This window comes from Haemaphysalis longicornis, unplaced genomic scaffold (genome assembly GCF_048455015.1).
Source record: "Haemaphysalis longicornis isolate Haplotype H1 unplaced genomic scaffold, Haemaphysalis longicornis Haplotype H1 scaffold_7, whole genome shotgun sequence".
Classification (NCBI taxonomy): domain Eukaryota; kingdom Metazoa; phylum Arthropoda; class Arachnida; order Ixodida; family Ixodidae; genus Haemaphysalis; species Haemaphysalis longicornis.
The window spans coordinates 106,900,958-106,928,916 of record NW_027526422.1 but is presented as its reverse complement, the minus strand read 5'-3'; the positions used below and the strand labels follow the sequence as shown (position 1 = coordinate 106,928,916).

The window sequence follows — 27,959 nt, the reverse complement described above, 5'->3', positions numbered from 1 at the left end:
CGGTTAAGCGTTTGTTTTACACTTGTTTAGTTTGTCGTAAAATGCCCAAGCACTCCGGCACTCCGCTGGCAGATCAGCCGGCGAGCCGATCGACGCTGAGCAGACGACTCATCTCTTTGCCGGAAGTGCGTGAAAAAGCCGCCCAATATCAGGATGTCTAGCTCATGACGAACATCTGGGAATCGATGATGTAGACATGTGAAGATGGCGGCGTCCAAAAACACGAAGGAAAGGGTGAGAAAAAAACGACAAACTTTGCAACAAAAGTGTGAGCTTTCCGCTGCGCGTAAAAGAGTAATACTTGGCACAGAGGACGTTGACGACCCAATCTAACGGTTGCGCTAGTTCATTTAGTGTGCTCAAAATGCCTTTCAGGGCCCCTTTAAGAACGGCACCGGAAGTTGCCGCTGTGCCTTATCACCGTAGCCGGATGTTTCTCCGGGCGGCGCAAGTAGGGCGTTACTGGGAATATTTTGAACGAGGCGTGAGCCGTTCCCATGATTTTTTGGACTTAATATGCTTATAAACGACTCCAGTGACGACAAACAAACTGTGTGAGACAAGGCAGACGATATCACGCATTCATAGCAAACCCGTTTCAAAACGCGCGCGCACTGATGTCACGGGTACGGCGCTTTGGCGGAGTGATACACTACATGAGGTGGTGCCGTTGTAACCAAGTATAGGCGGCATGTCTTCTTTCTTGGCCACCGAAAGAAGATAGTTTTTCTTACGCTACTCACCCTTCCCTATCCCCTCCACAACTCAGCGTCCTTCCCTCACCTTTCACGTATCCAATTGATTGCAATGGAAATTTTTGCATTTCAAATGAGCCCTGCTCGTGCGCCATATGTTCGGACCTCTGGTTTCTGTTATGCTCGAAACAGCTCGAGCCGAGATCTTTTGCTTTGGTCTTTGCCTTTACATCGCTCTTACTAAACACCGTTCTTAAAGCGTTATTTGGATCAGCTGTTGTAAAAAACCATCCCTGCGACTATTTTTAATAAGGGAACTGTAGTACGCTGTGGTTACGACTCAATATGCCAATGTTTTCTGTGCGCAGAAGACTGTTGACATGCCGGACGGAGGACGCCAGTTCAAGTAGTTTTCAAATATATATATATATATATATATATATATATATATATATATATATATATATATATATATATATATATATATATATATATTTATATATATATGGCCAATCAGAATAGGAAATGGGGGTTCGTTGAAATAAGACAGAAAAAAAAAGGGCTGGCAGTCAAGAAAACCTCGGGAAACAAAGGGGAGGATGTCGTAGGTCATTGACACTGATGAAAAATTTGGAAAGACAGAAAGAAAGTGGAGAAAAATGGCTGCCAAGTGGGATCCTAACGCAGGACCTCCAGAATGGTCGTGGGTTCGGATCCCATCCGAATAGTATTTTTTCTCCACTTTCTTTCTGTCTTTCCAAATTCTTCATCTGTTTCAATGACCTACCACATCCTCCCCTTTGCTTTCCGAGGTTTTCTTGACTGCCAACCCTTATTTGTCATATAAATAAATATATATATATATCAGGGTGTCGAACCGAAAAAAATACCGGTTCGGTTACGGTTCGGGTTCGGGTGAAATAATTTCGTTCCGGTTCAGTTCCGGTTCGACAAAATCACGTGCCGAACCGGTTCGCGAACCGGTTCGGGAGCTTGAACCGGTTCGCGAACCGGTTCGATGAGTTGAATTGTCACTGAAATTAGAAAAAAAAAACATTTGGTAGTTTAAAGCGACAGTAAAATCAAAACACAAGCAAAATTTCAAAATGCTGCCGTTCCCCAAGGGCAGTGGCGCAATTGCAAAGCAAACTTTAAATAATCACGAGATATTAGAAAAACAGATGAAGTGGTGACGATTTACTACCTACTTTCTCGTCCAGACTTTATGTTGTCCTAGCGACTATTCATAAAGCCACCGCCAAGAGATATGACGGTGGGATATATTTTCTGTCCTTTCATTTTTTGTTGAAATCGCAATCGTCGCTATGGAATCGCCCATCACGCTAACCTTGAAGCCTTAAATTTAGGTCTACATACTGGCGTGTTCAAATATCAGCGCCTAATACCAATGGCGCACATTTTCTTTATATTTGTAACAAAACAGAAAAATCCTACTACAGGCACATAAATACTACCAATGAATTAGACCATTTGGTCACCCTGAATAATGTGTTAGCTGTCACCCTATCGACTGTATTAGCCACACTTTTGTTAAAAGTAAGCTTTAGTTAACGCTCAGTCACTGCATTATTGCTCTGACCACTGCAATTCCTTTTTCGAAAGCTATACTGGATGTGTGCATTACAATCAGTATGCCATCGTACCGCCTGACCCCCGGCCATCGTTCCGTGTGCTGCATTGCGTAATCATTATGCTGTTACAAAATGAAAGGGAAATTTGACGCACGGAGCATGAGAAGAACTTTTTTGGGTAGACGCTCTTTAATTCGTCCACAGCAGTACTCCCCTCTGACCCGCCGCGGTAGCACAGTGGCTAAGGCGCTGCTGAGCGCGAGGTCACGGGTTCGATTCCCGGCCGAGGCGGCCGCTTTTCTGATGGAGGCGAAAAGCTAAAACGCCCGTGTGTACGAAATTTCGGCGCACGTTAAAGATCCCCAGGTGGTCAAAATTAATCCGAAGCCCTCCACTACGGCGCGCCTCATCGCCTGTGCTGGGTCGGCGCGTTAAACCCCACAATCAAATCAAATCAGTACTCCCCTCCGGAACGAGTAGCAGTAGAAGTAATGTAGCGAGTTGGGCAGTCAGTACAAGTGCACCTTCAAAAAAAAAAAAAGCAGATCTGAAAGAGACAAAACTGCAGAACAAGCAGAAAAGATGATCGCTCGGCGGATGGGACAGTGTGAGGTACCGGCCTTCCTTTCTGCACGTGTCATCTGCTTTATTACTGTTTCTGCTTCCAAGGCAAGGTCGAGGACTGCAGTTTCTTGCCAAGAGATTAAGTGCGCACCTTAACAGTTTTCCCAGACATATCTGTTGTTATTTGTACTTGTAAAAAACGGAGCTTGTCCACTGTACTGTCCTCAAAAACGGTCGTGGGTAAGGGACATCGAAGCCCCTTGTGGTCAGCAGCAAGCGGTTTAGCCACTGAGCAGCTCCTGCGGTCACACTTGTCAAATATTACAATTTGCAGGTGTCGGACCTTTTAAACAAATTATGAAATGGAAAAAAGTTTGCACACATCGGGCTTTCGCTGCTGCGCACTGGAACACTCCTGCAGCCTGATTGCTCCACTAAAGTTGCAGCTAGGGAAGGGCAAAGTCGTTTTATATCCCCTGCAAGCTGCGGAGAATGACATTTCGCTTGGTCAGCTTCCACTACGCTCGCGCTTCCAGTAGCAACAGACCATTGCTACTTTGGTGCTCATTCATTTCCCTTGTTGTTACATAGAGCGTGATAGTGTTCAATTGTCTGGAGGGGAAAGTGCGGGAGCAGGTACGAAGTTGATGGTACGGGAAAGAAAAAAAAGGCCTAAATTGCATTGACTGTGCAATGTCAACAACAGATGGTCGAACCGTTTCGGCATGAACCGGTAACCGTTATTTCTTTTTCGGTTCAGTTCCGGTTCGGGTTCAGCGTGCTCAAAAAATAACGGTTCGGGTTCGGGTTCAGTTCCGGCAAAAATACCGGTTCAGTTCCGGTTTTCGGTTCGGTTCGGTTCCGGTTCGACACCCTGATATATATATATATATATATATATATATATATATATATATATATATATATATATATATATATATATATATATATATATATATATATACATATGGTGTTGTACAATTATTTGTTTCGCGCCTTTTTTGGGCGGGCGGTGTTATATCGAGGGAGCGCGAAGGCCCCACGGACAAACGGACCAAAAGTTTCGCGTTAGGAAGCCAAAGAAAGACTATCGTCAGGAGAAAAATAGTTTCATCGAAAGTATGGCCTCGTCTACTGACAAATTCAATGTGGGAGGCTAATGCTCTCTCAGAACACTCGATAAGGCTCGATTGTGTGATAGAGGGCAGCACCGACACACCTCCCTCAGCTTCATTGCTTCCACATCCCTCCCCTCTGCTTCATGTTATCTTACAGGCGCCGCCGGCAGCTGCAGGCAGCTCCGCGCCAGACACTCCGCGCGTATAAAAGCAGCCCTCGAGTTTCGTCTGCTAGTCATTTGACTCTTGTCCTCCGAAACCGAAGCAGCGCCGTCCGTTCCCACGTAGCCATGGCCCCCGACAGAAACCCACCCATCAAGTTTACCCAGGTAAAGCAAAAACGCGGGCAAAAGAACCAAAACAGGGGCCATCTCCCACTTTTCTCTCTCTCTCTCTCTCTCTCTCTCTCTCTCTCTCTCTCTCTCTCTCTCTCTCTCTCTCTCTCTCTCTCTCTCCCGCTCTTGAGGCGGCTTTTTTCCGCAGCTTCAGGGGGGCGTTGCCGGAGTGTTTTGGGTGCTTTCTGCTAATACCGCGTATGCCGTTTTATTGCTCGCGCGAGGAGAAGGGTCGACGACCCGCATTTCTTCGCTGTCGGGACGCCACTTGCCGAACGAGCTCGGAGGCTGCGCTGTCTAGCCAAGCTTGTTTATGTCCTTTTTACTTCGTGCCCCTTGCTCCCTGATACCGGGCCCTCGGCGTGTGCTCGGGGTGTTGAGAGTTGGCATTTCCTTGCCCGTTGCTGTCACATCTGCGTTCGCGCTTCTGGCTGTCTTTAAGCGGTCTTGAAACAAAACGTTTCCGCGTCGGTTTGGCTCCTGAAATTGGACTAATGCGTGCCGTTCGCGTGTCTGTTATGAAAAAAACCTTTCAGGCGTTTGAGAGCACGGCTTCTTTGTGAAGACGCTGTAAGGCAGGTGTTTATTACCGAGAGAAAATTGCGAGAAGAAACGCTCCCGTATTTTACAACCGTTGAAGCTCCCCAGTCAGCGTTTTGCTGGTGTGGTTTAGATGGCTACCTGCTGTTCTGCAACTGCTTATGACCAGTGCAGCTTCACGAATCGGTTAAAGGCTTTGTTGCCCGCTTTCGCCGTTCAATGTATTTTTTTTTGTGGACGGTGGACAACAACGTATCAGCAACTCGGCGCAGCAGCTGCACTTTAATGTATATTATTCTGCCCTTTTGAGCAGGAAAGGCAGTGGAATCTTATCACTCCGGAACCCGAAGAAAAAGCAACTGTAGAGACCATGGTTGTAAAACCGGAGTGAGGGGGCGTAGACGCATGACTGCAAATAAATATTCTAAGGGCATTCACGCCGTATGAACGCTACAATGTGCATTCGCGTCTCCAAAGCGGCGAACTGTTGTAAGCTGTTCTATAGCTTATTCGCTCAGATTTTAATGTACGCAACCGTGCCGGTAGCGGCAAGGGTGCTTGAACAAATAGAGCGGTGGGAAAATGGGAAAATGTCAGAGGGAAAATATCATTTAATAACTTTAAATCTCCCTTTACCTGATCCCATTGTATGTCCGTGCAGTAAGTATGTCTATAGAATTGGCCTTCAGAGCCGTAAGCTCTCTCGTGTATTCTTGTCACCTCTCCCATCAAAAGGCATTTAATCCCGCCACCCCAAGCCCTGCTTTTTAAATGACCGTAGCTCGTTGACGTATAACTTCCTTCGTGCATCTTGGCAGCAGGTTTAACCTTTTTCTGATGGTTCTATAAATGCCCCGTGTGTGCAAATTCGGGCGGGCGTTCCAAATTCTTACATGACCAGAAGGTGCCCGTACGCGTTCTCTGCATCGCGCCCAGTTCCGGCATCAGCTCGTTCAACGGAAATTTGGGATCACATCTTGTCGCCCAGCTTTTTGCGGCGTGTGTGTTGTCGAAAACGCGTGGGAGAGGGTGCACTGACGCTATTACACTGCTGCCAGTTGCCTAAACGGTAGGTTTAACGATTAACGCCGGTTCCACATGTCAATTCTGTGCTGACTGATGTCTCCGGCAAAGTACGCGCAGAAATAAATTAACGGGACGGCGCGTACATGGGCATATATCATTAGGCTTCCTGCTCGGTTATCTCATCCTGACAATGCTTAAATTTAGGTTATGTCGGGGGTCTTGCTACATAAAATGTTTTAGCAATGGTCCCACATGGTTTCACAGTGTGCAGAGTTATATTTGTCTAAGAGAGACATTGTAAGCAACGTTTTGCTTCGCGTTTCAAGCCAAATAAATAATACACCCTTGCCCCCTCTGGCCCACGGCTGATATTCGGCGGGTTCGTCTGTGCACGGAGTGATAACGTGGCTGCATAAAGCATTTCTATCTGCGCGTTACGACATGCCTCCCTGTTTATAAGACTCCTTTAGTCATGGGTGTTTCTTCTAAATGTGTCGACTGCTGTCAGTAAGGTAGCCAGAGAAGTTTTTCGGGGAATTTTATACCCCACCCGTAAGAAAGAAATTCAAGATAGTCTGCCCCCAAGCACTATCTTATTTTTGTCTTCGTATCTTCTACTATTTTCAATTAAATTTATTGAAGTGGGTAAGAACTATGGGTGGAAAAAAGGTCAGAAAAAGAAGGGGAGGAGGGGGTGCGCCACTTAAAAAAAAATATTCGGGAATGCTCTTACACCGAAAAACCCCCCAGGCTACTCCCATGATTCCAGTGTTCCACCTCCGACTGGCCCTCTTTCCTGGCCACTCGGAAAAACAATACATGTCTCGAGATTACAAGAAAAAAATTAATACCAGAGTGTATCTTCATAAAATTGCTGTAGCTTTTTATCGCTCCGAATGCTTCCTCCACTAAGAAATGCCAATAGCTTTCGCGGTTTTGGAGATGATTCAATAGCCTACACCTACATCTATTAATAACGCAGCCTCACTGCTAGCGCACTGCTGTTATGTACCCGCGCATACAGACTTCACCTGAACTCATTTCGCTCTCTGGCAACGCATACCCATAGTATACTACAGACTTTCGTTTCGTGCGACTTTCTCAGAACGTTCTTGCCTCTTGTATGGCCCACGGGAAACTGTTTTCTCAACTGTTTACGTTTATTTCTCTTGCCATCTTCACAAAGGTACAAAAACTATTCGTGTCGGCGATATGCGCATACAACGTTGCCATTGTCAAGACACTGAATTCTCTGTACGTCTTTTTGCAGATCTTCATCAACAACGAATGGGTGAACTCCGCGAGCGCGAAGACCTTCCCTGTGTACAACCCCTCTACCGGCAAGAAGATTGCCGACGTCCAGGAAGGCGACAAGGTGAGAAACTCGCGGTGCGCACTATAGACAAAGTGAGCCGGTCGAAACTCTTACGGGTTCCTTTTGAAAAGTGGCGTATAAAAGCCCGCTTACGCTGAACAGCTTTTATGCCAAGCCGGTGCGTTGGCTGCTGGGCACCATGGAATATTTGACCAGAGTACAACTTTGTGAAAAATAAATTGCTTGGACCCCTTCTAGCGTAGCCGTACCGCGGAGAATTTCTAGGATTTGCACTAGCTCCTTTGATGCGCACTGAGATCGATGACGAATACATGCAAACGCAGACAGATGTGCCACCGCTGGCGAACTCTGCAGGCGTGATCTGCTCAAAGCACAGCTCTGAAGTGGGACGTATAAGTAGCCGAACGCTCGCCACTGGGCCTTGTCATTCCAGTCGCGGTCCGTATACCTACACCGCCTGCTTCCCGGCGGCTACAGGACTGTTATGGTAGAGAAAACTGTGCGCTAGATTTCGATTACTCAACTCGCTCTCGATCACGGTTGCTCGTGCCAAGGTTTTGCAGCAAATGTGCAATGGCACTTCTCGCAAAACGGCGTTATTTCTTGCTCACCTTGCCGTTTCAAATTGTGACACTAGCGCCACGCAGTCGCTTGCCCAAGTAAACACGAACGCTCAATTTGCATTGTCGTGCCATAAATTCGTGCATGCACATAATTCATGAACTGCTCACGACGAAAACTCTGTTGCGAGCGTTTTCACCCTTTAGTTGCTACAAATGCCAGCACGCGCGTGGCAGCGTTAAGTCCAAAAGTGCGATACGGTAGATTCCTGCTAGCAGGCTTAAACTTGTCGCAGTCCTTGGCTTTTTGCAGGTACGTTTGACTTCCTACACGAGCGCGAGTTTAAACCCCGCAGTAGGGAACTGTTTCCTCCCACATTAGTATAAGCCGCCGAAAAAGAGCGGGAAAGAAGGCGTCCAACTGAGCGGACAGGCAGGCGGCCAGTAGATCTTCTACGGAAAAAACTGGTGCGGTCATGGCAACAGCTACTGCAGCACTGCTCCGCCCTGCGCACGCTCTGCTTAGACATGTGCAACCAACGTTTAGTCCACGCAGAACGTCTTGGATGCGTGCATGGTGACTTTGTAACACCAGGAACCGTCCTGTCCATAACCACTTGTCTCGTGCTCTCACAATTATATTTATTTGTTTTATTCATTCACTTTAGTTAGTTTTATTTATTTTACACTCATCGGCAGAGGCATTACAGAGGGGAGTAATTACAAGGAAAAAAGTACTAAATATAGATACCGCGAAATTGTTAATAAGATGCATAACGTTGCTTCTAATTATACAACGTTTGCTACGTATGCGCGAAACAAATGATTATCGGTAATCGTAAGAACTTCTTCGGGAAGGTGGTTCCATCGCCGTGATGTAAGCGGCAAAAAAGACTGATTAAACTCCTTCGTGTTGCTCGGCTGAAAACCCACTTTGTGACGATGACCGATGCGAGAATAAAGGTACAGAGGCCGAGGAATCAGTTGATCGCGAGGAGCACCCTGGTGGTAAAGTTTACGGAACAAAGTTGAGCGAGAAAAAATTCCCCGCATTTCCCCGAGGGGAAGAATGTGAAAGTGCGAATGCAGGAGTTGAATTTGCGCGGTTCGGTAATGTTCGCGAAAGAGAGATCACACACACACACGCAACTACAAAGAAAGAAAGATGCATTTATTCACAGACACCTATTTGTGTTGTCGTTGTACTTGATTGCTAGAGGGGATCTCAGCTTTGAAATTTCGTGTCAGTACTCCTTTAAGCGGGTGCATTAGCCCTTCTCACGCCCGATTCCTGGCCAATCCCCCACGTGGGTATGTGCCATGCACAGACACCTATTTGTGTTGTCGTTGTACTTGATTGCTAGAGCGGATCTCAGCTTTGAAATTTCGTGTCAGTACTCCTTTAAGCGGGTGCATTAGCCCTTCTCACGCCCGATTCCTGGCCAATCCCCCACGTGGGTATGTGCCATGTCAGCGGCCAGGTAGCGCGCGCCCATCTCCCCCCGTTGCCAAGGAAGACGAGGAGATTCCTGGCCAATCCCCCACGTGGGTATGTGATGCGGACATCGCCGGTGGACGCAGGTTCAGGGTCGCTTAAGAAGTGCATTCGCACTTAAAATCTTTCAGCGGGATAAGAATAGAAGCCCAATGTTTGACTCAATGTCATTTATGCTAGCACCTCGGTTGAAATTAGTATAAAACTAACAGAGTTATTCAGTCGGTGATGGCCTTATCAGACGGAGAAATCAGTCGGTGGCCTAGAAATCAGTCGGTGACGGCCTTCCTTGCGAAGGCAGAACTTCCGTTACCGGCCTCGCGTAGAAAAATGGCAAGACCTAAATTCTTTCACGAACTGTACAACGGCAAACTAAACTTACGTCCTGAGTTACATCTGCAAATTCCCACACGAGTCTCTCCTCGCATCAATCATCCGTATGGTGTTTCACCTTATTCTCCAAGGGTTGTTATTTTTAAGCATTCCTTTCTTGTCAAAACTATTGTAGACTGGAATAACCTTGACCCGCGAGTGTTTGTGGTACCAAATACTACTGATAGCTTTGTGAAACACTTGGAAATATTTCTAAAATAATGAGTTCTTTTCTTGTCCTTCGTTTGCACTGTGACTTGGGCAGTTTTTGTGCGTGTGAGTGTTGTTTATGATATAGTGGCCCACTCCTGTAACTGCCCGTAAGTGCTAACAGTATCTCAAAAAAATAAATAAATAAATAAATAAATAAATAAATAAATAAATAAATAAATAAATAAATAAATAAAATGCGGTTACCGCTGTTAAATATATTTTGAATACCAAGGGCACGTTACCGAACTTTTTATACGACTGCACAGCATCTAACGGAGTGTCGTTTAGATAGCAACAAAAGGTAGTGGTATTAGTGAATGATATGCGCATAGTTTTGCATTTAATATTTAGTTCCATGCGCCACGAGTTGCACCAGCTAGCGACACCATTTAGGTCAGATTGGACAGTGTTATTGTCATAATCGGAGAGTACTTCACGGAATATTACGCAGTCATCGGCAAAAAGGTGTACGTTCGAATTTACAAGAGAAGGAAGGTAGATTAGAAATAAGAGGGGACTAAGATCCGATACCTGAGGTACACCGGAATGAACCTGGCCGGGCAGAGTCATGACCGTTGGCTGAAACGAACTGTAATCTGTTAAGAAACATCCTCTTAAAGAAACATCCACTTCAATAAATTAGAGTCAATATTTTGTTGCTGAAGCTTATGAAGTAGTAACTTATGAGGCACTTTATGGAAAGCCTCCGGAAAATCTAGAAATACATTCAACACGCGAAGAACGATCTAAAATGCAATGTAGTTTGTGAGTGAATGATGAGTCGCATCTCGCAGGATTATTTTCGAAACCCATGTTGCGCTGGTGTGAAGAAAGAGTTAGTTTCAAGATAATTACTAGGTTTTTGCAAATAACGTTTTGAAGTAGTTTACAGCACACACATGTAAGGCAAATTGGTCTGTATTTCATTGGGTTAGTATTGTCGGCTTATTTATAGACTGGTACTATCTTTCCGATCTTCCACATAGACGAATGTGAAGATGAGTCTATTGATTGTTAAAAAAAATTCCTTAATATTGTTGCGCTTAACGCACTATGAATTACGCATTGATACCATCATGATCAGGTGAGGAGTGATTGGGAAAGTTTAAGTTTAGCAATACCAGAGACATCACGGGCCGCGGGGGGCATAATTATATTGTCGCGAAGCGGAGGTCCGCTGATGTTTTCTGGTTGTTTTGAGTCGCGATGCCCACAGCCAGGGCTCTTGCTTCCAAGGGTTGTGCGAAATCGGTTCGGACGCGGCGATGCCTTGGCCTCCCTTTTTTTTTCCAAGAAGCGCATGCGAAGTTTGTCTCTGCGCGCTGACCGACCGAGAGAGAGAGAGAAGCCGAGAGTCGCGGCTGTTGGGGGAAGCGAACCTTCGTCTCGGCTTCTGTTACCGCGGCCGCGGAGTTCCATGCCCCCCCGTGGCGTGTGCGCTGGTCGCGTTCGGGCTCCGTGTCTTCAGTGTTCCTCCGACGACCGTCCCTTTTCCCCTGTTTACTTTAGTGCGTTTTGTCTAACTACTTGCTCTACGCCCGTAATTCTTCAAGCGCGCGTTTTCGAGTCGAAACCTTGTGTCTGTGTTTTTGGTCCTTTTCACTTTGGCGGGGACATGTCTGATTGGAGCTAAGAAGCGTCTTCCTGATTGGCTGCGGGTGTGCCTTAGCCTTGTTCCCTAGCGTCCGCACACGCTAGGATGCGCTTTTCCCCCCAATGCGTCCCCCCAAAGCAAATATAACGCGGCGTCTCCGGCTATTGAGGGCGAGCGGAGAGCGGCGTGCGGCCTGCACCAGGACTCTCTTCAAAAACTCTGCCGCCCGTCGTCGTGCCCTCCCGCCGGGAGCCCTTCGCCCGCCAGCTATGTCCCACTAAGTACCCTGAATCTTTTTGGCTGTCTTTTTCATCTATGTAATAAGTGTAATTTCAAGTTTGTATGTGCTAAATGTCACCAATGTCATCAGTAAAGTAAACAAGTTAACCTTTGAAACTTCTTCGACGCCTCGACTTTTTTCCTCCGAACGGCGTGCTTCCGTAGCGGCAGTATGTAACCAAAATACTCCGTTACAATATAATCATACTGATGCGTGATAGGAGGATCAAAGTCAGAAGTTCCGGAAAAATGTTTAATAAAGGTGTCATTAGGGAAACAGTCGCAATCGTTGGCAGAAATAAGGTTCTAAATGAGTCAAAACGCGTAATAGAATTGGTGATTGGGGGATTAATAACGCGCCAAAATTTTCGTGTATTCGTTTTGAGCATACAACGTAACACAACTTTATTTTTTGCATCCTTGAGTAGCGATACGTAGGTTTTCCAGGCCAACTGGTAAGCTGTCCAGCGTGCTTTACTAGAGGCAAGTTTCGCATGACAATACACACGTTTCTTTTTATTAGATAACCGTTTGATATCATCGTATACCATGGCGCACGTACATTGGAGGTTAGATTCCAGTTATCTCTTATGAAAGTCTTGAACAAATGTGGTACATGAATGTTGATAATTCGTTATTTATAGATGAAGAGGTAGCTTTCCGGTAGTCTTGAATTGTTTTCCTGGTTATACTCGCTTTCGGCCTGGTAAGCGAGAAATGATCACTTACACCTGGTAGATGTGAAATCGAGGAAATGAAATCAGGTCTGCTCTTTGGTGCAACAGTTCTTCGCGGCCTCACAGTTGCTCACTCGAGTTGTTTCCACTGGCGTAGGTTCAGCATGCGTTGACGTCATGACCCTGGCCTACTCGATCCTTTTCGTTGTTCCACTTGCAATGCCTGCTCCGTCACGACGCGCTGCGGATCCCCGCACATTGCGTCGTGCCGACTCTTTCTCACGACTAAGGTGCAGCTGCGTCGGCACCAGATCTTATTTCGTGGAGCTGCCGTGCGGTCGGCTCGGTTGTCGGGTGTGTGTACACCGCGATCCGTCCATGCGACGCAGGAAACTTCCACCGCGGTCTGTCTGACAGTCCTCTTTGCACTTGATGAGCATCCGGTTCTTATCAAAATTTTGCGCTATGTCAGACCTAGTCTAGACAACCACTTAACTTGACCACTCGAGTTTGCATTGACGCAATTATGCAAAAACCCTTTGTCAGGCGTGTACGAATGACCTAAAAAGCACCATCTGTACTAAGGGATCTGAGGAGAGTGTGTCTGGTGGTTCGCTTCACCTCATTAGCGTAAGCGACGTTGTTGCCATATGCAATGTGCTTCCATCACCATAGCTCGCGTTCAAAGCTCGTTAGGTGCGCCTCAATGTTCACTTGTTAGACAGGCCGTGCATACTGTCGGGCGCCTCATTAATGCGATTATCTTTGAGAAGTCAACCGCTTGTCTCCACTTTTTCGCTGCATTCCTATCGCCTCTATTCTCGCATGTCTTCTGGATTTCTTCTCGTGCGCATTCAGATTGGTTTGCTCCTCTTAAGCAACACCAGTCTGATTTCACTGCAACCTTGCGTAGGACTCGATTATTCCTGCCGTGTGCTTTCGTTCCGTTTTATACTTTCAACTATTACGACGTTATCCGAGCTCTAGCTGCATTGACTTCGCAGAAAGGCAGTTTAACTCGCATAAAAATTTATATGCAAGTCCTTATGCGCAGTAAAATGAAGAGGGCCTGGAACAAGTGTGTGCGGGGCTTTTCAAATCTTGGTGTGCGCTGTGCTCTAGTTACACTCGAATGCGGATGCAGGTTGTTTGTGAAAAGGGGGGGGGGGGTCTGTTTCTATCGGTGATGATGGTGATGATGACCGTGATGTTGGTGATGAGGAGGATGTGGGGAGTATAGTAGCCCTACTTATTAACCAGAATTTTGTAAAATCAAATATAGAAGAAATAGAAAAAATCAATCTTTTTCTACGACCTAGTCACCTTCTTTGGTGTATGAATTCAAACATTAAAGAGGGGTCAGGATATCCGGAACCCCCCTCGGGACCCGCCAATTGTTCTAGTCTATTTTACTATCAGGCTGCAAGAATTATATCGGCCAAACTGGCAGCACCTCGGGGTCCGTGGGCTGGATTTGAGGATCCAACCCCAGCGCAAGGCTAGGCTAATTTCGGTTTGGAAAGCTGTAATCACTTTAAAGCGAGAAGATACTCATTTTGGCGGGGTCTATTCAGCGCGTGAATTGTCTATGATTTCGGTCATTCAACTATTGATTTCTGTGTTAAATGAACAAACAACCGATTTTTGTGGAGTGCATGTACTATAGCTGCTATGAAATACGGCGTTTTAAATACTGGTGTAACGGCAATGTATTTATAAATAAAAAAGCGGGAATTTTGACTAAAATTTAAGTGGGAAAGGTGGCGCCATGTGGTCCCTAAATGTGACACTAGCTTACGTGTCTCAACAAATCCCTCATTTCAAAGCGCGATGCAGGAACTCTATGAGGCAATAGGAAATGTTGCACGTTATTGTTTTCGCCGGGGGAAAGTTTTTAAATACCTCTTTTAATATCACGTGCAGTTAAACCTATGTTGCAGCACAGCTGACCGTCATAGTCGTTAGCATTTCTTTTGACGGGGCACGGATGGTTAGTAGATGTAAAAGCTCCCATTAAACAATTTCTAGGGCGCTATCAGCTAAACCATTTCATTTGGGATAACGAAAGTATACGCTACAAAATATGTTGTGCGTTCTTTTTGGCGCAAGCGCTCCGAGGAAGACTTGCTCGGCTCGGAGCAAGTCTCGGAGCCGAGCTTGGCGGCCCGTTGCCTTCTGTCGCAATGACTCATGCACAATGTGGTTTGAATCTATCTCAGTCTTCAGTACAAATCCTATTCCATGGTTTAAATACTTTATTGCTTTGCATGTGCATTTTACACCGGCTAGTCGGGCTTGGCATCCTCAGAGATCCTGCAAGCATGCGGATCCCTTGTCACAGTCGACGTCGTTGAAGGCGCCAGAAAGATGATTCTTTAAGAGATCCTTCTTCCCTGCCGAAATAGAACCTGTGAAAGAGCGAAAAATAATCCAAACTAACGTTGCCGGCATGTTCTATACGTTACCCCGAGCTCTCTGTAAATTCCTTTTAATCCGGCAGTAGCAAGCTGTTACGTTTGTTATCGCCTCCAGTTGTCACGTGTTTTTTCTTTCGCACAAATGGAATATTACGATTCAATCTCCAGATAGCTTGCACGGACAGGCCAATTTCCTGCATCTGCTAGCGCTTTTTCTCACCCTTCAATCGCGTTTGGGGGCGTCGTAAGAGCAAACGTGGATTCACCAACGTCCAGACTCAATTTCCACTGCTTCGCGATCAGTCTGAACCTGTATTGTTTTGCTGAAATCTCCAGCTTTCTCGTTCAGAATTCCAACCTCTCGGGGGCTTCGTAAAACCATCGCAGGATCACCAGGCTAAACGTTTTCCAGGACTCTGAATATTTATAATGTAATTCTTTCTGAAGATTTTATCGCCATACATTTCAATGGGATAGTTCCATGGCTCTGAAGCCTGGTCGTGCAATGCACTAAACGTCAAACTGGGCTGCAAGCAAGGTTTCGCGCTCAATATTAGACATGAGGAAATATTTTGCGTTCCGCTAAAAACTACAGCGTAATCGCTACTGAAACAATGGCAATGAACCGTGTAGGTGCCCCTGAACACGCGGCATGTCGGCTCCCGCAGTCTGCGTTGTTCATATCTGATCAATACAGAGATGGATTTCTTCTATTGTTTCTCAGCACTGCTCCTCACACGGCACACCGAGCTTATCGCCAAGCGAGTGAAGGTCACGTCTTCCGACTTTCACGTGCCTGCCCTTCACTACATGCGTTATCAAAGCTTCTTTTGTGCGATAATACGGCATCACTAAAAATAGCTATTGACGCCAACCAATGTCAGTCTCGGGAGCCAGCCTTCACGACGCAATAATCTCTGCTAACAGTGATAGGAGCTTTGTTTGGCGTTCTGCTACGAATGCTGAGCTCCGCTGGCGGGATGCGATTTATGACCTTCTGATTTTGCGCCTCGTGACGCGAAGAGTTTCGCAGGCCTTTCCATAGTCCCTGCACCAAAAGATGTTCAATGCATGACAAAATGGCAGTAAAGTACAAAGTAAACGGACATCTAAAATGACTATTTAGCTGTTTGTTTCTGGCACATCCACCTGTCCCAGTCATGGCTTCCCTGAAAGTTTGCGTCTTCTAGCGTTGCAAAAAAAGCGATTGAAGATCAGCTTCTACGGTTGCCGAGTGAAAGCTGCGGATAGGTTAGCTCACCTGCGTGACGACTACGCCTCGCCGTGAAGGCTGGCTAATTCGGGATTTAACTGAATTCTGTGACTATCGTACGAGAAGAAACACTTTAGCTCCGCAGGCGCGCTGTGCGTCAGTTGCTACATACTGCGCACGTCTTGGGACTGGCGTCGTTCACAAGAAATGTCGTTTCAAAACTTCACTTGTACGCAATTGTCAGGCGTAGATTAATGAAATTCTGAATGATTACAAAATGTTTTCCACAGCAGGCGGGGAAATGTGCATTACCACGAGTGTTAAGACTACTTTCCGCAACTTTAACGTCTACGATTGTCGCAGCCGCATGCGGCCCCCTGTCGTTCCAGAGCCGTGCCTAAAATGGCAACCGCTAGAAACTGGACTACACGCTTTTAGAGGCTGTTTCTTCGAAATACCGCACTTTTCTGTCGAAACCTATGCTACGCGAAGTTGCAAATAATCCATTTTCACTACCCAGTGCTTAACACTTGTGGTTTAGCTCACACGTGTATTTTTGTATCAATGCAATTTACCTGCACAAGCCGCCTGAATGATCATGCGTTCAAACTAGCTCTCGTGTGTGTACTCTTTCTGGATGGTTTGCGCACATTAAATTCATATGAACTGCAGTTTCTGCAAGCTCTCAACAGCTCGTTCCTGCAGCCTTTTGTACCTTGTATGTGCGTTGTAGTACAGTGGTAGTGCGGAAATCGTATGTTCTGCTTTTCTCGCTTTCTATTTCCGCAAACCCCTTTTCCATTGTTTCCCACTAAAGTCTTATGTCCATCGTCGGTGCACCCATACTACTAGTACTAGTACTGCGACTACTACGGCTGCGATAATAGGCCGCTAACGGCACTTTTCAAATCTGCTGAAAAGTGTACCTCCGTTATCAAGGTATGTATAGAGGGTGTCCCAGCTATCATGCGCCAAGATTTAAAAAGAGAAATGGCGTTACTCGACAAAAAGATAGAGCATAATGTTTGCTGTACTGTGGAGAAGCGGACAGTATTTGTTTCGTTAATGAGACTTAAATAATTAATGGTAATTATTTATCTAACTCCAGATTTACTGTCATAATCATTGAAGTGCCCATGAGGCACTTGTACATACCCACGAGGGGCATCTAACTGCGGTATTTTCAGCGACGAACTAATTGCGTACTCATTTATTCTGACTGATAAAGGAAACCCGCGAAATATGAAAAATACCACGTGACGGCGCTTCCGCGCGCATTGTAAAACAGCGTCCCCAAATACGCTGATTGAAAGCAACTGCTTCGCCTGTTACCCGCCCGAAGAGACAGCGCATCGCCTTCATAATGGCATGCATGGAAGGAGCAGCAACAGCAAGATTTGCGGGGGGCGTGTGCAGATAAGGCACAAACTCGATCGCGTTTTTGTCTTTCTTTCTTTGGTTTATTTCATGCTGGCTAACTCAGAGGCAGACTGTTTGAGGGCATTGCTTTGCGATGCACGCGGAGGTGACGTCACGTGGTATTTTTCATATTTCGCGGGTTTTCTTTATCAGTCAGAATAAATGTGTCCGCAATTAGTTCGTCGCTGAAAATACCGCAGTTAGATGCCCCTCGTTAGTGCCTCATTGACACTTTAGTGATTAGGACAGTACTTCTCGAGTTAGATAAATAATTACAATTAATTATTGACGTCTCATTAATTTAAAAAATGCTGCCCGCCTCTCTACAGTATTGTAAACATTACGCACTAGGTTTTCTTCCAGTTACGCCATTAGTCTTTCCTTAAATCTTGGTGCATGATATCTGGGACACCCTGTATAGCCCGCCCAATCCCTTTCCATCGCCACCTGGTCGGACGCGCTTAGCTCTGAAGAGGGACGAACAGCGCTGACTGGTAGCCCAGGTGGTCGACATGCTCAGCGTTCAGTAGCATCCGAGTAAGAAATTCTCTCTCTCTCTCTCTCTCTCTCTCTCTCTCTCTCTCTCTCTCTCTCTCTCTCTCTCTCTCTCTCTCTCTCTCTCTCTCTCTCTCTGTGCGTGTGCGTGCATGCGAGAGAGAGAGAGAGAGAGAGAGAGAGAGAGAGAGTGAATTACGCGTTTTGGTAACGCGCTTCTGGACACTGCCACCCATAGGCAACCTTGAGTGTGGTCAATCTGTTTAGTTTAGAATAATCGCTGTTTCACTTCCCGTGGCTGTTGTACTTTCCAAGCTGTCGCACCCGGCAGCGAGCCCACCCACACACGCCCGCAGTACCATTCGAAGTGTTGCTGCGTGGTCGTCGTCGGTGCATGGCAGCCCCTCGTTTTGAGGCAGTTAAGCGCCGCTGCACACTCAGCGACGGGCTCAGTTCAGCTCTTAACGATATCTGATATCGACTTCCTCTCTCCGTCGCCTCCCTTATTGACGCCTTCCGCCGGCGAAGAGCTGTGCACTTGCTGTCCGCCACCTCGAGCTGCTTTTACGAGAGCGCATTCTCGACGTCTCGTCACGTCAAGGTCGACGTACTCCCGTTGCCGAAGCTGCAACGGATGTCTTTTAGAGGTGCTGCAGCGGATGTGTATTCTCTGTTTTGCGAAGAGAACCATTCTCTGAACCCACACTGTATCGATTGTGGACGATGTTGTGTGGCACCGGAGGACACTTTATGGCGACGTAACCGCCTAGATACCAATCGAGAACGCCGCGTTTAAAATAACTAGAGTGCCACAGGGAAACTGTGGCACGTGAGCTATCGGAGGCGGTTTTGGTTAACAGGGGAACAAATATTCAGCATAACATGTGGCTGAGTTTGTTAACTCACATTGTGTGTGCGCAGGCGCGCCTCTGCTGTGCTACATGTATCTGCCATGCAGCTTCTAAGACGCAGCTTTTATCTGCTTCACTGATGACGTTCGCTGTCGCAGAAAAACGCACTGCAGGAAAGTCAGCTCTACACAGGTTTTACAAAGCGATGCTGTTGGTAAGCGAAGACACATGAAGCACCTCAAGGAAATAAATAGCGCTCCCCGTGATCGGAATCGAACCTGGGAACCTCGCGCTATGAAGGGGATGTGAATCGGATTGCTTCGTTCAGACATGGTCGAAGCAGTTTGGTTTATGGGCTTTAACGTTGACTCGGCTTGCATGAGAAACGGCTTCGCATTTCAATGATCTTCTTCGTTAGATGAAAGGGGCTTTATTTCTCCTATAAGAACTGGTTGGTACTTAAGCCATGAACTAACTCGGGGAAAAATACATTCCATTTAACTAAAGCTTTCTCTTCTGGCCAATTCTTTTAGTAATTTCGAGGACGAACGAATTACATTTGCCCTCTGAATGGTTGTCTAACATGAAATCGGCTTAATGTTTCAGTTTTTATCACTGTGTATATTTTCTGTCAGTTCAGGCTCTTGAAAAAGCAACGTTATATTTTTCTTCCATGCAAGATCTTAATAGTTGGGGAAAGCCTTTCTCGATGTTTGAGTAAGTCTCGGTTCCATGAAGTGCAAGAGCGCTGCCTGCTTACAGAAAGTACTTGCGGTGCTTCCATACACGCACGACACGGTTGGGTTTTCTTAATTTACTGGTGACACATGGCGGCTGATGAACCTTTGCTTATGATATTGCATTTGTAGCAGGCGCTACAGTTGTGTTAATGAATGAAGCTGATGCTTTTGTCCATGCGCCCCCCAAGACGCGACACTTACTCGAATCTCATTGCGTAGGCTGATGTGGACCGTGCTGTGGCGGCGGCCAAGGCTGCCTTCGACCTCAAGTCCAAGTGGCGCACCATCGACGCCTCCGAGAGGGCGCTCTACCTGCTCAAGCTCGCCGAACTCTTGGAACGCGACCGCGACTACATCGCCGTAAGTACTAAACGCGACGATAGAAATATCACTGTCCATTCATTATTGCCAAATACCTCGCAGCCCTAACCGTACAACACCCCGTATTTGCAAAAAAATGCGCAATTGGCAAAGTTAACGTATGCAATGTCATAATAGTGTAAGTGAAGATGATTGGGTGAAGGAAACTCCAAGAACGAAGTCAACCAACGGAGGAATGACTATGCATTCGTAAATAACCGCAATTCCTGTACACTTGTTTACCCGCTATGACCTCGCTAATTGTTCCATGTTCTAAACCACTTCTGCCTGTGTTAGTGACAAAGGGAAAAACGTGTCAAACCCCCTCATTCAAAAAAATTTCCGCTGAAAAAAAAAATTGCCTGCCATATTGTTATTCGCGAGTCCACTGCTGGTAGCAATCTTGTCAAGACCACATTCTGCATGGTAGGCTACTGTCGATGGGTAGTGTTGTGAAGTTGCTATCCCCCGCTGGTACCACTGTTGGGAATGACTATCCCAGGGCGGTCGCCAAGGTTGTGACTCGCCTTCCTGCTCGTCACCGAAGTTGGGAATCAGCCATCCCACCGCTGTCACCGCTGTTGCGACTGGCCACCCGAGCGCAGTCACCGGTGTAGCGATGTTGCCTTGCTCCGTCCGCTATCGACGCGGCGCAGAGCAGAGCGACGAAGTCCTCGAGCCGACGAAGAGCTGAAGTAACATTTATATACAGTATTTACAGGGTAAGCAAACGTTACATCATTCGCACAAAGGCGACAGCACCCTTTCACTCGGTGCTTCCGAAGAGACTGGTGCCGGAGAGAAGCAGCCGAGGAAAGCCGACGATGAGAGCCTCCGAGCTTCTTTTATAGCCCGGGAAGTTCGTTGTGGCCCCGAGAAGTTTGAAAAGCTCCAATCAGGGCTCTCGCTGCCTGAAGTTTGAATTCCGACGAATGGTAGCGAAGCGGCGAGTCAGCTGCGCCGCCAATGGGGAAAGGGAGAGCGATGCCGCCGCCGTCTCCGTGACCTCGCCTCCGGGCGTAGCGACATGCCCTTGTTTGGGTCGTTCTCCGCTGAGGGAGTCGGCCGCGCCGCAGCGTTTCGAGATGCAGGATTCGGCCGCGCCGCAGCGACGAAAGGGAGAGGCGTGACTCAGCCTCGCTGTCGGCGCGTCGCCTCGTGCAACGCCTTTGGGCCAGGCGCTCTGGCACAACAGTAGATAAAAACTAGTTACATTTCGTTTCCTTGTGTAGAGCCTAGAGACGCTGAACAACGGCAAGCCCTACAAGCACGCCCAGGGTGACATCGAAGGCTGCCTGAAGCACCTGCGCTACTACGCCGGGTACGCCGACAAGATCCACGGCAAGACCATCCCCGCCGGTAAGATATCAGGGTTGTAATCCCCTACAGGCATGCCTCGCGGACTTTGTCGAGCTCTTTTTATCAAGCTGCCTCCTGGAAAGCCACCCGCCCGAATTCCAGTTAAGCGAAATGGTGACTGCGCCGACGTATCACGGTGCAAAACTCGTGACGAGCTGCATTCGTTTGTCCCTCGTGGAATAGGTGCATAGTGCGTGCAGTGATGCACCATTCCCAAGTGCGAGGAAAACCCCATTGCACAATTTTGCTTGAACATCGGAGCTAAGCTGGAATCCTGGCTCTCCGCGTTGGTGGATCCCTCGGGTGGTTGGGCGGGGGGAATGGGAAATGTAGTAAGGGCGCCCACCTTTTCTCCAAGATCCTCCTCAACTAGCATCGCCAATGGAGATGGAAAGTAAAAACCCCTATGTTTTCGAGATTTCGGCGCACGTTAAAAATCCCCAGGTTGTCAAAATTAATCCGGAGCCCTCCACTACGGTGCAACTCATCGCATGAGTAGCGTCGGTGCGTTAAACCCTACAATGAATCAACTAGCATTGCCAAAACAGACGGAGATAGATGGAGACAGTATGTACTTTTCTTACAGGATGCCTGAATTCCCTCTTAATGTGCTGAACCGGCTCGCAATAACCGCAATGTATTCACTCTATTACTGCCTTAACTGCTGCCATCATTTGTACCATCCAGAACTCTAAACACCGCATGGGCATTAAAAGTACGGGTTACCGGCTGGTCATTCGAGTCATTTCGGTCTTCAAACCGTTGTTGTATAGTGGCTGGCACCTGGCCCTTGAGGACACCCTAATTCATACAGTTTATTTCCACCATTTTCGGGTAGAGTACGAAAAGTACACGCAGCGGTTACTGCTGATGGCAGACAATTAACTTTTTTCACGTAGTAGGTTCACACTCCTATGTGCGCCTCCCCGTGCCGGTTTAGTAGGCTGGTTTCAATTAGGCCTTCTTGTATTTGTGATAATCTTCTTTACTTTGGAAACTGCTGCCCTACACATTGTGACTTGGCGTTCCTCTTTTTAGACGGCAGCTACTTCACCTACACACGCTTGGAGCCCGTGGGTGTGTGCGGTCAAATCCTCCCAGTAAGTCGTTTTTGACCTCCCCGCGCCCAGTCATCTGCCTTCGACAGCAAAGCTTGCGTTCGGCTTTCCGCCGCTATAAATATTAAAGCAACGTAGTTATGTCTACTTTTACCTAAATAAGCTCTTAAAATACCCTCCGACTTTTACATGTCTACAGATCTGAGGAGCTTGAAAATATTTCTCAAAATGTCAGCATATTCCGTATCAGAAGTGACTTCCAGAGGTTCGTGGGTGCCCGGGCCACCACAACGCTGGGGTTTTATGGCGTATACCTGTAGGTGACGAAAGCTTGCTAAACTTCTATAGCTGCAAGCACGCAAGATTTTGCGTTGAAACTGCAATGTACAAATTTTTTACAATGATTGTGACGGGGCAGTTGCCTTTCTGAATAAGCCGGAGGAATATTTTTTTACTGGCCCTCGTGCTGTATTAAACTTCATATTCAAAATGCCATACAACAATCGGTTTCAAACGAAGACTCTAAACAAACTCTTGCATCCCCTTGCGCAAAGAGGGGCGATGAAATTTTCAAGGGGACATTAATCCCGTTTTCGTCTTTTAAGCAAGGAAAACTTCTCGTCATGCTCGAAGTGGCTTGTCATGCGCAGTTCCGCCATCGAATCGAGTGCCCCAAATAAACCGGCGGCAATAATCAGTGATAGTTTCTCCAAGCCCGAAAGAGTATATACACCACGGGGAAATGCAGATGAATTCAAAGGCCTCCTTCCGGTCGAGCCTGACCGTAGATCACTCGGATCTCGCGTTACGACGCTTCGACATGTCTGTACTAAAAGCAACGTTCGGTATTGAAAACAATCGTGGTACTACTATCACCAGTATTTAGCTCCGGATCTAGTGAGCTGGGCAACAATTTCGCCTTGGCCTGCGATTATCGTTTGCACTGTGCGCGATGTCTCTGGTTGGTCTTACGATGTCCTTCTCTCTGCTGCAGTGGAACTTCCCCGTGGTGCTCATCATCATGAAGATTGCTCCGGCGCTGGCCGCCGGCTGCGTGTGTGTGGTGAAGCCTGCCGAGCAGACCCCGCTCACGGCACTGTACGTGGCCAATCTCTGCAAAGAGGCCGGTCTGCCCCCTGGAGTCGTAAACGTCGTCCCTGGATACGGACCCACCGCTGGCGCCGCCATCGCCGAGCACCCAGAGATCAACAAGGTCTCTTTCACGGGATCCACAGAGGTGAGTGCATGTCCACCCTGGCAATTGCAATGTTCTGTACCCGTTAAGGCTTCGCTTCCACGATGCTTTAATGCCAAAGATCTTTCTAGTCAGATAATGGGGTAAGGTCGGGCACACCGATTCCTCTCAGTCTAACATGGTAGTTAAGACTTTCCAAACAGTCAAATTCCAATTGAAGCTCAAGGATTGAATTCGCCCCGAGGAGGTCATGTCGCCCATCCATAGCCTTACGTTCAAAGCTTTCCTGTAAGCTATTCATTGACGGTTGCAGAAATGAATAAATTTTATGCATATTTGGTTTTGTCTTCGGTAGTGTTTGAAAGTTCATTCTTCAGGGGTTTCTCACCCGGCGCGTAGCAATATGCGAGGCCGGCGCAATGTACATTTGCACCCCGACAAAACGTGTGGTCCGTGGATAAATAGGTGTATGCGTACTCCTCCATCCATGGGGCTAATTGAAGGGCTGCGGGCCCCTAATCACTCTTTGGCCAATTAATGGTTCTGTGGTTCATAATGGCTCGGGCTTGTGATGCCTTTTTTTTCTGTATTAGTATTTCGCCTGGACTCCAACAGATACTTACCTGTTTCATTTTCCTTCAATTACTTCTTGCAGGTAGGCAAGCTGATCCAGGAGGCAGCTGGCCGGTCCAACACCAAGAGGGTCAACCTGGAGCTCGGTGGCAAGAGCCCCCTCGTCATCTTCCCGGATGCTGACCGTGAGTTTTGTTTTTTCCAACCATACAACATACCAGCTATTTTATGCCATTTTAGCCCCACTCACGGACACTCTGCCATTTCCTCAGTGGACGAGGCGGCCAGAATCGCTCACCTCGGCCTGTTCTTCAACATGGGCCAGTGCTGCGTGGCTGCTAGCCGGCTGTTCGTGCACGAAGACATCTACGACAAGTTTGTTGCCAAGGCCAAGCAGCTGGCAGCGAAACTCAGGACCCAAGTCGGCAACCCCTTTGACGACAACACGGAACAGGGGCCGCAGGTCAGCAGACCGTATAACTCAACACTGCACACTGAAAGTAGAAGCCTGGTTTTGGCTCACCAACAGAACCAGTGAGCGCACCGAACAAAAAATTCCATTAAGGTGCACAGCTCAGTAGCATTGGTTCCCTTTTCTTTGAAATGGAAGGCCAGTGGTATGGACGCTGTGAATGGCACACCTGGATGGCTACAGTACTTACTTTTCATTCTCTTTTCTCTGTAGCACCTTTTTTCTGTATGTGCAGCGTCCTTACCACTGGTTTTCACTTGTCAAAAGTCCCGCACTGATTGGCAATGCCGCGTGCCTTAGTCAACCATCGGGCATGCTGTGTCCATAAAGGCCTATGTTGAAGCGAAGTTTTGAGGTGTCCACACAAAATCAGCTTGTTTTACAGTTTTCACTCTTCTCTGCTCCTCCCCACAGATCGACGACGAGCAGTTCCAGAAGATCCTTGGCCTGATCGAGTCTGGCAAGAAGGAAGGCGCCAAGGTGGAGATCGGTGGTAACCGGATTGGCAACGAGGGCTACTTCGTCGAGCCCACTGTGTTCACCAACGTCACGGATGATATGAGGATCGCGAAGGAAGAGATCTTTGGCCCCGTCCAGCAGATTCTCAAGTTCAAGACCATGGACGAGGTCTTGCGTCGGGCCAACAACACCTCGTATGGCCTTGCCGCGGGTGTCATCACCAAGGACCTGAACACTGCCATCACGTTTGCCGATGGTGTCCAGGCCGGCACCGTCTGGTGAGGGCTGCTTGCAGTGCACTTGCTTCAAGGAAACCTTTCCCAATCTTGGCAGAATTTCTTTACACGGCAGCACCTCGCTACTCTCGCAAACAGGGTCGTTGCGCAGATTCTGAAAAAAGCTTGCGCATATTGAAACAAGTCGTGCCGCTCCTATGGGCATCCTCGGGATAACAATGCGGTAACGTGCACTCCCATTCTTCAAAACCTTTTTACCCCAAATAATGACATCCTGGAAGTGGCGCGATTACAGGAGTAGTCCGAAATTCCAAATCTCTTAAATAACGCTGTGACCTACACACTAAGCTACGAAACCATTTCTATACTTAAACTACTGGCACTCCCGCACTGTCTAGGGGTTAAAATAGCTGCAGCGCCACTACTTCTTTTCCTTGAGTTTCGCTGCCACAGGACATCGTGCACCAAACCTGACACCTCTTACGGTCTCATTGCCTACTTTGGTTCGTCAAGCGGCAGTGTTTGTAATGGGGCCAATAAAATAAAGTTTTTATTGAAGGGCGCTAGCAGGTAAGGGGATGTACTTTTTAATTGATGGTATAGTTTGCCCGTGCTTTCATTTTAATCTCCATATTTTCTCGCCGGGTCTCCGTATCGCCATTTTGTGACGACTGCGCCATCCTCGCATTTGGTCCATACACCCTTTCTAAAAGTGGGCCCAGGTCAGTTGGGTTTTACCGAGTGAAGCCCCTAGCAGCGCTAGACGTTGCAGCGTTTATTTGTCGGAGCTTAATCTAGTACCTCTGCTGAATACAGCTTTTCAAATGATTAACGCGAAAGCTTTACTGAGAGTTGCAAATAAGATTCGCACGTGAGAGCGTTGTTCTATGCAGCTCGGCCACATCCCCACTAATTAAAAATGCTTTGAAAGCTCTGCTGTCCTTTCTTGTCAGTATTAACCAGCACTGCATGATTTTTGCTTTAAGACTTCATATGTGTAGTACTGGCGTGCTACGCATACAAAAAAAAAAAAAACATCTCGGACACATTACTCGGCAATAGCCTCTGTATACAAAATAGTTCTCGGTTATCGTCTTATACGAGGTCGCAATTCATCTCTGCTCACACCTGCTTTGTCTTTTGTGTACTTTGACTCATACGATTTGTGTATTTCTTCCTCTCCAGGGTGAACACCTACCTTGCCGGTGGCGTGCAGGCTCCATTTGGTGGTTACAAACAGTCCGGTCTCCACCGTGAATGGTGAGTTGTTGCGTTGTCTTCCTTTCACGGTTAGCGCAGCGTGGAATCCAGTGAGGTCGAGAAAGCGTCACACTACTGGGAGACATTTTTAAAAGGTGCGTTTCCAAAGTGGGGGGGGGGGGGGGGGGGGCGGGGGGAGGTGATCGTTCCCGGTACGGCAGACGGCCGCCTCCACCGAGCCCGTGTAGAGAAAGCCAGACCTCTTGCTCTCATAAACGGGTCCGCGAGCCGTATACTGGCCAAACGACATACCGGGACAAGTGCTCCGCTGAGCGATAAATACCATGTCCAAAGCCTTTCCCACTATTATGTTACTGGCATAGCAGCCCCGCTGTTTCTCTTCGGATATAGATACGTCGCAGCATGCGCTTCTTATAATGGTCCCCGCCTTACTAATCCCGGGTGAAGCGTTCTTGTGAGTCAGAATTCACGAAGTCACGCTCTTGATAGATTTAAAAGCTCGGTCGGACATGACTCTTAGTTTCACACTTAGATACTCAAGGCAGTTCCGACATAGTCCAGGAACCATGGTCCTAACGTTTGTGCACTTACAAAATAACTTTGAATTGTTCACGTTCTGATTGCCCAAGTTGTCGGCTGTCCACTTTAACTGGTCTTGCATGTGGGTTAGTATTTTTCTGGAAGTTCACTTGCACCTGTTCACTGTTGCATTTGTTTCTTTCCATGTCTTACAGCAACGAGGACGGTATCATGAACTACATCGAGGTTAAGACGGTAGGTTGTTTGTACTTCATTGTCACTACACAATTGTGCCAGGCACTGAATATTCGCCGGTTGGGTTTCGTGTTGAGGTTATTTCTCAGCCATCCTTCCTTTGTGTTTTGTGGCTGTTCACGGACCAGCGAAACTTTGCGGATATTCCAGCTTCGTGCAGCTGTCTCAAATAGCGAGCATTCTTGCCACTACCCAGAGGAAACTGCTTCTAACGCACACTTAATCTTTCTAAACGACGAACCGGCATTTCCACAAGGGGTGGTGTTTTGACTTGGTTCACACGGTGGCAGGTGATCACAGCCAATTCTATTTATGAAGTCACGCAGCTGTGAAGCGCACATAGAATAAAGTGGGTTGTGAGCTGGTGACATTTCAGTTTTAAATGCATCATGTTCAGAGTGAGTTACGCAGGGAGGAAATTGGCGCATGTTCGCTAAGGTGGGTGTCTGATAAACAAACTACGACGCTAAGATAGTGGGGCTAGTCGGCGTCACAGTAGGCAATACCTCGCCCCATGCGATGCTTTCACGTCAATGTATTAAATCTCCATTTTTTTTGTATTTTTTTGCAGGTCACTATTCAGATCCCTCACAAGCACTCGTAAGAGTTCGCCGCGCCCGTCAGAAGTCTCAAGTGGTTTGTCTTCCAACATACCTTGTTGGTTTTGTACCTGCAACCTAAGCCTTTTTAATAAAAAGAATCTGTATTGTTCATCTACAAT

At 47.3% G+C, this 27,959-nt stretch overlaps 1 protein-coding gene across 1 annotated transcript; it reads left to right on the top strand.

Annotated features, from left to right (window-relative positions):
* Window positions 1-4,144: 4,144 nt before the first annotated feature.
* On the top strand, window positions 4,145-27,959 carry LOC144146785 (aldehyde dehydrogenase 1A1-like). Its single transcript, XM_077678717.1, has 12 exons — window positions 4,145-4,298; window positions 7,141-7,245; window positions 19,751-19,891; window positions 21,124-21,250; window positions 22,289-22,350; window positions 23,303-23,545; window positions 24,159-24,261; window positions 24,349-24,539; window positions 24,963-25,285; window positions 26,429-26,503; window positions 27,199-27,238; window positions 27,810-27,959. Exons 1-12 carry the CDS (start codon window positions 4,260-4,262, stop codon window positions 27,840-27,842), a joined length of 1,482 nt encoding a protein of 493 aa, XP_077534843.1. The 5' UTR covers window positions 4,145-4,259; the 3' UTR covers window positions 27,843-27,959.